The 13029-nt window shown below is 31.4% G+C and overlaps 1 protein-coding gene across 2 annotated transcripts in view; it reads right to left on the bottom strand.

The window, feature by feature from the left end:
- Positions 1-10569: 10569 nt before the first annotated feature.
- LOC134706770 (receptor-type tyrosine-protein phosphatase F-like) overlaps positions 10570-13029 on the bottom strand; it is a 44985-nt gene continuing 42525 nt past the window's right edge. For both annotated transcript variants that reach the window (XM_063566034.1, XM_063566032.1), the window contains exon 17: positions 10570-12701. In XM_063566034.1, coding sequence (XP_063422104.1) covers positions 12525-12701 — 177 coding nt within the window. In that variant the 3' untranslated portion in view covers positions 10570-12524. The remainder of the gene's footprint in view (positions 12702-13029) is intronic.

Raw genomic sequence — 13029 nt, 5'->3', positions numbered from 1 at the left:
CTTAAATATCTATTTTTTACCCTTCCCCTTATTCCAAAATCCGCGTTATTTTTGTTTACTATTATTTTTCCAATTATTTTTATGCGACCGTATAAAAAGAGGGAGGGGGGGGGGAGAAATTGGTTGGTTCGTGGGGGGGGGGGGTCAGATTTCAGAAATAAAACAAAACGTCTTCACATTTTTTTGCAAAAAAAAGGGAGGAGGGCAATGCAAAACAGCATCAAAGTGTATTGCACAAAAAAAATAATAAAGGGAGTTAAGTTTTTTTAGGGAGGTCAATTCGCACAGGCACAGTGTATTGCTCAAAAGCAAACAAATGAATATAAATTCAAATCATATAATCAATTCTAAGTTCTTTGACTACAATTTTTCTGTGTCAGAAACATATTATGTGCCAAATATTTAATTACAATCCAAATTTAGACCCCAACTATTCAGTCAGGGTTGGAACTATGAGGTACGATATCCAGCTGCGCTCGGCGTAGCAATTTATTTGCAGTTATTCTGTATTATAAGAAAAAACAAACAAACAAACAAACACATATTTTATTGCCAATCACGGCGTCCAAAATGAGCAGAACAATTACAAATAAATTCCAAACATAATGTATTTTTAGTAAATTAAAAGTAGGTTAAACATGATTGATTTTGTACGTAATATGATTGATTTTTGATTTCATTGATTGATATATAAACTATTAAAACAAATGAAGCTGGCAATATACGTGTAATAATAAAAATATATAATATTATAGGGTTATTGCATGAATATTGGGGAATATTGTCCCGAGTAGAATTTTATATTGCACGAGCTTGCGAGTACAATATATCTTCTACGAGGGACAATATTTCACAATATTCATGCAATAACCCTTTTATTGTATAGCAATTATAATATTTGAAAGTAAAAACTGGTTTAAACTAATATTTTGTCGTTGATGACGTCATGAATTTTGAAGATTTATTGCACTAGTGCATTATTAGAATTTATTGCACGCTAACTTTTGCCGGTTGCTTTCTGTGGGAAATATTATATTGCTATACAATAAAATACAATATGACCAATTGTCTGTTACTCTGGTCCCTTTATTGGACAGCACGCCTCTTAGTATACTAATATTAGAATACTACAAATAACTGTTATTTGCTGTTCTGTTGTTCACTATCTTTAGCGGACACAGATAAATTATATACTGGATCTGGGATTATTGAGTATAATAGTCCCAGGCAGATTGGATCAGATGTTAGTTGATAGATTATGATGAATAAAAAATTCCGTGGTTTAAGTATGAAAACTTTGCACATATATGTTTTCAACTGACATTGTTGGAATAATGGCTAACGTTGTTTAAAGATGTATAGTGGCTTGAAACAGACTGTAAATGTATTGAAACAAAATTTTACCAGATGAATGCTAGGCTCTCCTGATAGAGGAGGGAACTACAGAAGGTATCAGATAGCATAACAAAACTCTCTGATTTCTTTCTTATAATGTTGATTTCTTTGTCTGTTAAGTCTCTCTATCAGATTTTGTTTTTGCTCAAAACACAGAAGAGGGTAATCAATTTGTTTAATTATTAATTTAAGGGCAATGACTCATATAGAAAGGGGGACAGTCTACTAACTATTCATTTCGGCAAACTTTGATTTGTTGTTAGTAGATCTCTTCTTGCTTAGTAATTTGGCTTATTTAAGTTTTTTGACTTATTGAATATACCACGAACAAGAAATAGTTTAGATCCTATAAGAAACAGGTACGGAAACAAAATTTAAGATTTTTGCAAAGGAAATAGCTTATTTATTGTAAATGGTAGAATAGGTGAAGACAGAATGACAGAAAAGTAAACATCTAAAAATGCTAGCATTGTAGATTATTGTATAAGTTCTACAAGTTTATTGAAATATTTTAGAAATATTTTTGTACTTGATATTAGTCATTTTTACTCAGATGTTCATTGTGCACTAGCAATTTCATTGTCGGGGTTATCCTTGGATAATGTAGAGGAAACTGGGGAAAATTGTAACAGTCAAACATTTTCTGAAGAAAAAAAAGAAATGGGATAATGAAAAATGTCATAATTTAAAGATCAGATTGAACAAGGCAAAGTTGATGAATTAAAGATAGTATTAGACGAAGTTGAAAGTGGACTCATAGATTTTAGTAAAAAGTACTCGTCAGTCGATAAAACAAAAACCGTAATACCTTACTTGACCATGTATGTTCAATATTCTGTAATTCTGCAAAATCCACATTTGGAACTTGTAAATTTTCGAATTCTAAGAAAAAAGGTAAACAGAAATTTGGAAAATTGAAAAGAATGGTTTAATGACGACTGTCACTTTGAGAGACAAAATTTCAGAAAACGTAAAAGAAAGTTCAAAGCAAATAGAACAGATCAGAATTTCCAAGACTTGAAACTAGCCGAAAAAAAAGATATTAAAAAGTTATGGATCAAGTTATTCTTGATCCTAAAAGAACGTTGTCAAAGAAAATGAAAAATTGATGGTTTTATCAAGAGTAAAAGACGTATATGTATCTATTTTTTTTTTTTATCATAAAAGGCAAAACGCAAAAAAAATAATTGTAAAATTCGTCATTAAAGAGCAATCACTCTAAAAATGGAATCGGCACGGTTTCTATCATAACTGTCTTATTTACTGTTTACACATTTTAGAATTTTTTGAAATACTAAGGCTTTTCTACCTCTAGCATAGATTAACTTAGCTGTATTTGGCAAAACTTTTAGGAATTTTGGTTCTCAATGCTCTTCAACTTCGTACTTTATTTGGCATTTTAAACTTTTTTGGATTCGAGCGTCACTGATGAGTCTTTAGTAGACGAAACGCGCGTCTGGCGTATATAATAAATTTAGTCCTGGTATCTATGATGAGTTTATTATTATAGATCTTGTTTTGGTGATCACTTTCGCGTATTTTAAGTTCCTTTCTATCTGTTATAATTTAAATAATAGTTGTGGAACTTCGGTCAATTATCGTGCATGCAACGATTTTTATCAAATTGGATTTTTCTTGAGATATATTTAGGATTTCGGGACGTACGATAGGTTAGAATATGATTATTGATACCACCAGGTCGGAGGAGATAACACTACAAACTATTCTAAATATAGAGTAGTCAGACGAAAAAAATGCCCCCAGAAGACTAAAAATCGGCCCCTCCCCCACTCTTCAGCATTGTTTAACCTTAGAAAATGTCAAAACAAATACTTTGTCTTCTTCCCTAACAGAAACACAAATACTTCCTTGATGCAAAATTTGCAACGCTCAAAATATTAAAATGAAAATGAAGAAAAAAATATGATCTTCATACTATGCCATATGCTGGTGCTCGTTTCATGACTTTTGAATCATCGCCTCTCCCCTGGTAATACTAATTCATTGCTCCCTCCTAAATGTGTATATATATGATACACCGGAGCAGTGGAACGGTTATTTCAGCGTATAACTGCGTGTTGCCTATAGTCCTTCATGAGATATTAGCCACTGGACGATAAGCGACAACAAACATGTGTACTGTTAAGTCTATATATTTGGTGGAAAATTGTAGATTTATTTTCTCGATATACAAAGTCTTTTTTCTAGATTTATTCAACATTACTTTTTAAAAACATTGTGTCATCATTTTTTAGTAAATCTCGATATTCCACTTTGACAATTTGCTGAAAGTGTACTGTAACAAATAAAAATAAATGTGATCTTGTCGTTAAATTTAGACTAACGTACTTCAATAATGTCATTGAAATGATAATCGTGAAACTCGTGCTTAAAAAATTCCCGCGGAAATGTGTGTACTCGTGGTTTACGTAAGTAATGTATCGGACGTACAATGTAAGTGTATTTGACACTATTTTTCTCTGTTTGATTATATTAAAATCGTGTATTATTTGCGGTATTATTTTTTGTTGTTGAATAACTTGATTTAGAAAAGAATGTTGTTTTACTGGATAAAAAAAAGACTCTTTTAAGGTTCATGTGGACCCTATGGCTAAAATGGCCGTATTTTCACTTCAAATTTTCTCTGAGTACAGGCAAACCTGTGCATCTGGAAAAGTTTTAAGGCATAGCATGTCCTAGATAAATAGAATTCAAATGCATTGTATGATTTAGAAAATTCATAACTTAACTGGATTTTTCCGTACACTTTTTTTCGTATCTGCAGAAGATGATAAAATTAACAAACAGTTGAGTTTACCTTGATATGGTCCACTCAGGTACACAGTTTAATTAACCAATTGTTGTCAGGTATCTATTGTCCATCTAATGTCCATGTCAATTAAGAATGCTCACTTTAATTTTTACCTGTGGGGAGTTTCTCAAACCTGTTTCCCCAACTTAGTTTATTTTGACACCTTCTGGAGGAATGAAAAAAAGTGCACGGCAAAATCCTTGGTAAGTTTTTATTTTTCTAAAACATAAAACATACTTAAAATTCATTTATCTAGGGCATGCTATGCCTGAATTTTTTTACTGATGCGCAGTTTTGTCTGTACTCAGAGTAATTTTTGAGGTGAAAATACGGCCATTTTAGCCCGGCATAGGGTCCACATGAACCTTAACTGTTATTGAAGAAATGAAATACGTGCTCCCTTTACGTTCGTTCGTACCTTTCGTCAATTTGTAAGAAAGCTCTACTAATACTAGTAAGCTAATAAAGATTTTACTGAAGATGCAACCATCAAACTAATTTGTAGAAATTCTCTTTCTTATCTTTTTTGCATTTTTAAGTTTCTCTTTATAGTTTGGTTTACAAGATAATCGGCAGAAATGAAAAATGGTAAAATTTGTAAGGGTAAAAACTCCTATTGGAAATCGACTGACAGTTTTGACGTTCATGGATAATTGGTAGAGCTCAACAATTATATTTTTCACATTAATACACTGTCACATTGTGGCAAAGTTTGTTTAAAAGTGGCCAAGTAGTTATAGGATGTACACCTTCTGAAGAGCCAAACATTTATAGAATTAAACTGTTTTTACCTGAATTCTGGATTTATATGACTTTAAAAAAATGATTGGTGAAGAAAAAAAAACATTTTTAAATATTATAGTCAAACATAACTCGGGGAAAAAATTGTTTAATCACAACGAATAGTTTTGGAGAATTACAGTTTTTTTAATTTCAGTCAGTCTTTTTAGTTAAATTTTGAGAAAATAGGTGAGGGGTACAAAACATAATTTTACTAGAATCATATACATCCCATATCATTTTTTGTCTTTTCAAATTTCTTAGATATGTATTATTTCAATCATTTATAAGAAACACGTTGAAATAATATGCATGTTGTTCTTAAAACTGAGAAAAATCACTTTACAAAATTGACAACATGGTATATTTGACACAAAAAGCATCAAAATATGATAAAACTTATTTATATTAACACCTACCTATAGTTTTTATAAGTTAAGTTTGTTCAGATTGGTTCACTTCATCTTTATTGAAAGTATGAAAAAAGTTTATTTGTGGAACTGTGATTTTTTCAAGAGAGTAGCCCAAAAAAAGGTAAAATTTGATGAAGAATGGGAAAATCATCAAAATTGGGTATTTTTTATGAGTCGTAGCAAAAAAAAAAAGAAGTGCACCACCATATGTTTTTTCTTTCTTCACCAATTATTTTTTTAAAGTCATATAAACCCAAAATTCAGGTAAAAAAAAGTAAATATTTTAACGCAATTCGCCATGACGTCATCCGACGTTTTAGGTAATTTTTTCAAATATGCGCGTTAGAAGATGCATTGAAATCTTCAAAAGATGATGTAACAAGACATATGAAATAGGGGGAAAAATAACAATGGATTCTACGGTAAGAAATTTTATAGAATGCAATAATATTTTAACGAAAAAATAATATTCTTATGTGCTTTTAATACCGTTTACAAATAGTACAAACATATGATTTGGAAGTGGAATTTTCTAATCGAATTTTAACTTTCTGCTTGTCTAGTCCATTTTGTTAACGTGTGCTAAATGCACAAAGTATGTACGTTTTCGTAAAGGTGTTGTACATTCGAACGTAAGTATAAATCAACTGTGTATCTTATTCTTTAATTTATGTATTGTTTTCGTAATATGTTTTTAAAAGTCTTTCTCATATAAAAAAGGAATTTTGAATAAATAATGAAAGACAAAAAAATAATAAGAAAATCGAAATGTCTAGTTTGATTTGTTACCGTGCAATCTTGTAACGTTTTTCCATGATTTTCAACGTAACGTTTATTTTGTCATTTTAATTTTTTATGCATAAACTACGTTCTTGTAGGCCAAAACAAATTTAACCACCACTTAAAGAATAAGATTAAATAAGGAAAGAAAGGAAAAAAGAAGAAGAGAACAAAAAGCGGGATGCTACATAAAAAACCATTACAAAAAAAATAAATTATCAAAGACCATGAAGACTAAAGCACTAAGTGAAACAAAGAGCGCAATTAAACAAAGACTTTGTAATGAAACAAGCTGATCTAGCAGTTATTCGTGGTACACATGTGATACAAAGTTCAAGCGACCTATTTGATTACACGCAGACTCTTTTAAATGTTATCAACGAATTATTCGATATGTAGACTCCATTAATCGAGAACGGGATCGGAACTTTCTACCCGTTAAAGAAATCCGAAAAATTCACCAAGTACGATCATTCGATGACGGAGAGATTTTTGAAAATTATCTTGTTATTCTTGTCAAAGTTGTATTGTTGGAAGTTATAGTACCTGTATGAACAAGGCACAATTGGGAACATATAATAAAATAAAAATGGTGAAAGAATCGGAACATAATGACTCTGATTCCGATTCCGATAACGACGAAGGGGTTAACATTTGTGACTTTGTTTCAAATGGAACAATTTTTGCAGTTAAGGCTGACTCTTGAGAAGGCTGATGACACTGATTGTCCATATTATATTTTAAGAGCAAGCAAAGACCCAATAATTTTAAGAAAAACAGCTACCGACAAAGGGGTGCCTCGTATCATCAGGGAAATAAAGTTATACATGGTTACTACTTTAACACTATTGATAATAACCCATTCAAATTGAAGTTATTAAAACGAATTCCGGCAATCGTTCCCGCACTTTCAGTTTTATACATTTGTTCAGAGGTTGATATTGATGATAATGGTCTAATCAATTTAAATGAGTCCCTGCATGGCCAAATTCTGCGGTGCTTTGACCACGAATAAAATGTATTTATAAATGATGTTTCTTTTTTTGTCGATCGCTATTAAGGAAATTATCCTTCCAATCATTCAAATATTTATTAAACTTCAAACCTTCAACAAGTGATATACTTAAACAATAACACGTACAGACAAAATCTATAATTTGTAAACTGCAATTTTTATTGAATCACAGTAGACACAAAAGAAAAAAACTTAAAAAAGATTAAGTTGCAAACGTTGACACAGGCTTCAATAACGTTTTATCAAGTTTTCTCAACGTTCCGTCGATGAACGTTTTCTGACATTACAAACGTAGCACCAATACTGTCAAACTCCGGACAGTGATCGTTTCCGTTCCGGAACTATTTTCCTTTACTCCATCAATGTAGAGTAGTATTCGGGCCGTATGCGGATCGGAACTGGAACTGCCGGGGAGTTTGCAATACTGTGCGTATTAAACGTCTATAAGAAAAACAGACCAAAACACAAAAACTTAACTTTAATCACTGAACCATGAGAATAAGGTCAAGGTCAGATGACACCTGCCAGTTGGACATGTACACCTTACAGTCCTTAGTTCCATACACCGAATATACAAGACCTATTGCTTATAGAATCTGAGATATGGACTTGACCACCAAAACTTAACCTTGTTCACTGATCCATGAAATGAGGTGGAGGTCAAGTGGAAACTGTCTGAAGGGCATGAGGACCTTGCAAGGTACGCACATACCAAACATAGTCATCCAATTACTTATAATAAGAGAGAATTTAACATTACAAAAAATCTTAACTTTTTTTTCAAGTGGTCACTGAACCATGAAAATGAGGTCAAGGACAGTGGCCATGTGACTGACGGAAAGTTCGTAACATGAGGCATCTTTATACAAAGTATGAGGCATCCAGGTCTTCTACCTTCTAAAATATAAAGCTTTTAAGAAGTGAGCTAACACCGCCGCCGCCGCCGGATCACTATCCCTATGTCGAGCTTTCTGGAGCAAAAGTTGCAGGCTCGACAAAAAATCATTGATATTTTCCACTTGTATCACTTTGTTTAGGAAATAATTCCAGAACGAGATTTCAACGAGACTGGAGTGTCAGAAGAATACATCCTTAAGAGGAGAACATTTTTTGTAAAAGTCAACAGACGACGACGAACGACGGACGCCAAGTTACGAGAATAACTCACTTGGACCTATTGGACAGGTGAGTTTATAAAAATCATCTTTTAAACTACAACAATAGTAAGAAATATGAATTAAAAGTTACTTGAAGAAAATATTAATAAAACAGTAATTTTTTAATGAATACATGTTCTAAATTACTGCATACAGGTATTTTGAAATGTGTTATTTAATGGTTTTGTGACTTATATGAGAGATGATTAAAATCGGTCGTTTATGAACAAATCATAACTTTCGATTTTTCAACCCTGCCTGTATACCACTTGAAAAATCGTGTAAAAGAAATACTCCACAATGCTTTTCAATATAAAGATTGTAGCATCACTATATTTATTACTTTGGTGTACCAAACATATTTTGTTAATAGTGAACATAAAGGTAAAATATGCTACACATGAGGAACAGGTGATCAGTATGCCGGAAACACTTTTTCAACAAATTGTCGGCATTCCCATGGGGACAAACTGTATGCCTCTCCTTTCCGATCTCTTCTTATTTATTTATGAATCGGAGTTCCTTCAACACCTGTCAAACACAAGAAGATATAAGAAGCCAGGTTATTAAATTTCTCATTCAGATATATTGATGTTGTTCTTTCCCTTAACAATCCGAACTTTTCTTTTTGGGGTCCATTAATATATCCCCCAGAAATAGAAATAAAAGAAACAACAGACACGGTTTCCTTCGCCTTACTTTTATACTTACACCTCGAATATGACATGCACAGTCAACTCAATATCGAAATCTAAGACAAACGGGACGAATTTAATTTTGAAATTATCAATTCCCCCACCTAAGTAGCAATATACCAACTTCACCTACATATGGAATTTACATTTTCCAACTTATTCGGTATTCAAGAGCTTGCAGCTCATACTCAGACTTTGTAATTAAATCAACGGTACCAATTTTCTTGTTAAATTTTTCTAAAACGTCACCAGTGTCTGAGCAGAAAGTTGATGAACCAGGGGTATGTCAGAACGTCTCGTCCGTTTTCTAAAAAAGATTATCGGAAGGTACCAAGACCTTGTTGATAAATATTCCGTATCAACTTCACAAATAAAATATTACACGATGGTCTTGAAGCATATATTCTTGGTACTGACGTTGTTTATGTTGTTGGTAATATCTATTAGACGCGACTCTGTTCTTAATTTATCCCGTCATTATGTCATTGTACTGTGGCATTTTTTTTGTATTTTTGTCTTAATGTTTTTTAATGTGCTTTGTTTATATGCCTTTTTGTGCTTCTTTTTTACGTATTTGTTTGTTTTATAGTGCATGATTAACATTATAACACACTGTTGACTGTTGTAACCCTGTTTTTGACATTTTTACCGATTTTGTCTGTTTGATTTGTTCACACATCGTCATTAAAATGGAATTTGGTGCGGCTGTCATAAAAGTGAGAGGTTTAGCTAGCTATAGAACCGGGTGTAGTTCACCATTTCTTAAATAAGAAAATGCCTGAACCAAGTCAGGAATATGACAGTTTTATCCATTCTATTGATGTGTTTGAGCTTTTGATTTTGCCATTTGATGAGATTAGAGACTGTCCGATTTTAATTCTCCTCGGAGTTCAGTATTTTTGTGATTTTACTTTTTAAAAATTTGATCAAGATCTGCTATTATAACTAAATTCTCAGAAACGATAAACAACTTGAACAAACATATGATAAACTATCTTCTGTTGAGGTTTCTGATGCAAATGTAGTGGAGTTAAATTTTTAGGGACTCTAGTACACGGATGCCCCATCTGCACTATCATTTTTTATGTTCAATGGGCCGTGAAAATGGGAGAAAATCTCTTATTTGGCATAAAAATTAGAAATATCATATCATAGGGAACATACGTAATAAGTTTCAAATTGATTGGACTTCAACTTCATTAAAAACTACCTTGACCAAAAACTTTAACCAAAAACTTTAACCTGAAACTTGCATTATCATTTTCTATGTTCAGTGGCCCAACAAGTTAAGGTAAAAAAAAATCTAATTTAGCATTTGATTAATAAGATCATATCATCGGGAACATGTGTACTAGGTTTCAAGTTGATTGGCCATCAATTTCATCAAAATCTACCTCGACCTAAAAAATTAACCTGAAGTAGGACGAACGGACGAATCTGTAGACGAACGAATTACGAACGAACGGACGGACGCACAGACCAGAAAACATAATGCCCTATAAAGGGCCATAAAACTCATGCCTTAAAATCAATATTTTAATACAAATACAATTAAAATACATTTGAAAATAATTTATAAATACCAACCATATAATTACAAGATAAAAAGGTCATCTACTTACTAATAACAATCTAATTCATAGTATCATGACAATAATTTTCTTATTACTATTACAGAATAAATACAAGAACATAGTCGTATACCCAAACCGTTTGCTTTTAAACATCATAGAAGAAAAAGAGATTTTCCGTGACAAAATATACAACTACTAAATGACAATAATGTAACAAATAAGCATACTAGTATATAAAAATATATCTTTACGGGAGATGGTGGAAGCAAAATTACTTTGATATTTCAAACCTCAAACAGATATCCAAAGTTTGGGACTTTTACACGTAAAAAACAAAATAAAACCATGTTTAGCAATTAAAATTGGACGGACGATCAAATTTAAAATATTACTGTACAAACAATATCACGTTAACACAGGGGAGTTATTATCAACTTATTTAGTATGATTCACAATTTAGTATCAATAACAATAAATATTCTACAGGTAAATCTGAATAAAAATTAAAATAGACAAAACTGGTCAACGAAATTTTGTAACAGTTTAAAAAAAAATTATATAAATCACATCCAAGAGATAATATGTTGTACATTGTTTAAAACTGTACGGTAACCTATAGTTTTAAAACATCCTCATTCTCTGATTACTGGTGGATAGTTGTTACATTTATAATCATTACACATATCATAACATTACATATAATATAATTTTTGTTTTTAAACATCTAAGCTTCTTCTTTGTTAGGCACAACCGTGAAAATTGAAACAAAAGATAGACTCGATTATCTAAATGATATTTTTTGTTTACATTTTTGTTTATTATTTATTCAAACACTGTTTTAATTAAAGTAACATTTTAGAATTATCCATGATTATACGATCAGAAGCCTGTTCAATTATAGCACTTCTCAATAACAACTTTTAATTTGAATTTCTACTATAATTGGACGAGGTAAAGAAAAGGTTAAAAGCATAAAATATTATTTTGATCAACATGAACACATATCATTATATTAATAGATATGAACATATAATTTAGTTGTAGCTTTATTGAGGTTTAATATCATTTTTATTTTTTATTGCACCATTCTCATGATTATGAAGCATTAAGGTGTTAGCTATTTCAGCGAGTCACCTACTCCTTTCATAAAAAAGTAATCACCTGTACAGTCTGCTTTGAAATCAATGTTTCTCGATAATTTCATATTTATATAATCTGAAATATTTTGAAGGGTACATGTATCCGTGTAGTTCGTTTGCTTTCAATGAATACTTGTATTCGTTCATCATAACAAAAGTATTGATATTTTAATATAGAATAACAATCTCATTGGTTGTATATACCGGTAGGTATAGAGAAAAATAACATCTATAAAATAAGCAACTTCTACCGTAAGTGTATCTAAATAGTCAACTGATTTTAAACTTAAGCTACACATACGCATCTACATAATGAAACGGAAAAAGAAATCAAATCACTAGTATTATAAAAAAGCACCATTGGATATTTTTTGGATAATTTGTTTATAAACTATAAAATATAAACAATTTCAAATTCAAATTCATTGGAATAAAAACCACACCCGAAATCCCATAGGAAAATCAATTTGCAGAACAATGATCTATGTCCCTTTTTTGTTATTGTGTTGTGAAATTATTAATGTGATCCGAAAGTTTAAATCTATTACTTTTATCAGAATGTGTTTAACAATTTCAAATATTTAAAGACGTAAAGAGACTCATCAACTTAGGTTGATATGATTATATGTATTCACTTAAAAAATGAACAACTTATATCGATAATATCAGACTAATCAAATTATAAACACATTTTCAATTGCTTCATGTTCGCATATTACATAAAAAGCATACATAAACAAAAAATGTGTAATCAATATTTGACTTCAGCTGTAGTCAAACTGCGAGTACTCCAAGTGAGACGTGTAGGATGGAAGACTTAAACTACCAACATTGTACAATTTGTCTGCTTGAGTATGGTCCATCATATTGGTCAGGGTTCCTCCTGGAAGTCGCATGTTCATGTAGTCCCATAATACTTTATAACAAAACCGGTATTGTTCCTAAAATAACAATTGAATATCAATAACAAACAAATATTTCATGAACATGGTCAGCATTTTCGAAATTAGATGAATAAAAATAAGATTTAACAATGGTCATCACTGAAACAATCCATAAATTTTCGGCAAATAGGACGTTGCTCAGCGGAAGATGTAAAAGCACATAACATGGTATCACATGTGTGAACGAAGCTTGCAACCAAATAGAAACCCCTGATTCTTAGTCCCTTATATAATGTCTTAGAATTAAAATTAGTATTAGTTGAATAAATGAGATGAATGTAATAACACATCACACGATATAACATGCCCACATAAAGCTTGATGT

The sequence above is a fragment of the Mytilus trossulus genome, chromosome 2 (assembly GCF_036588685.1).
Source record: "Mytilus trossulus isolate FHL-02 chromosome 2, PNRI_Mtr1.1.1.hap1, whole genome shotgun sequence".
Classification (NCBI taxonomy): Eukaryota; Metazoa; Mollusca; class Bivalvia; order Mytilida; family Mytilidae; genus Mytilus; species Mytilus trossulus.
This window is presented reverse-complemented; position numbering and strand designations above follow the sequence as displayed.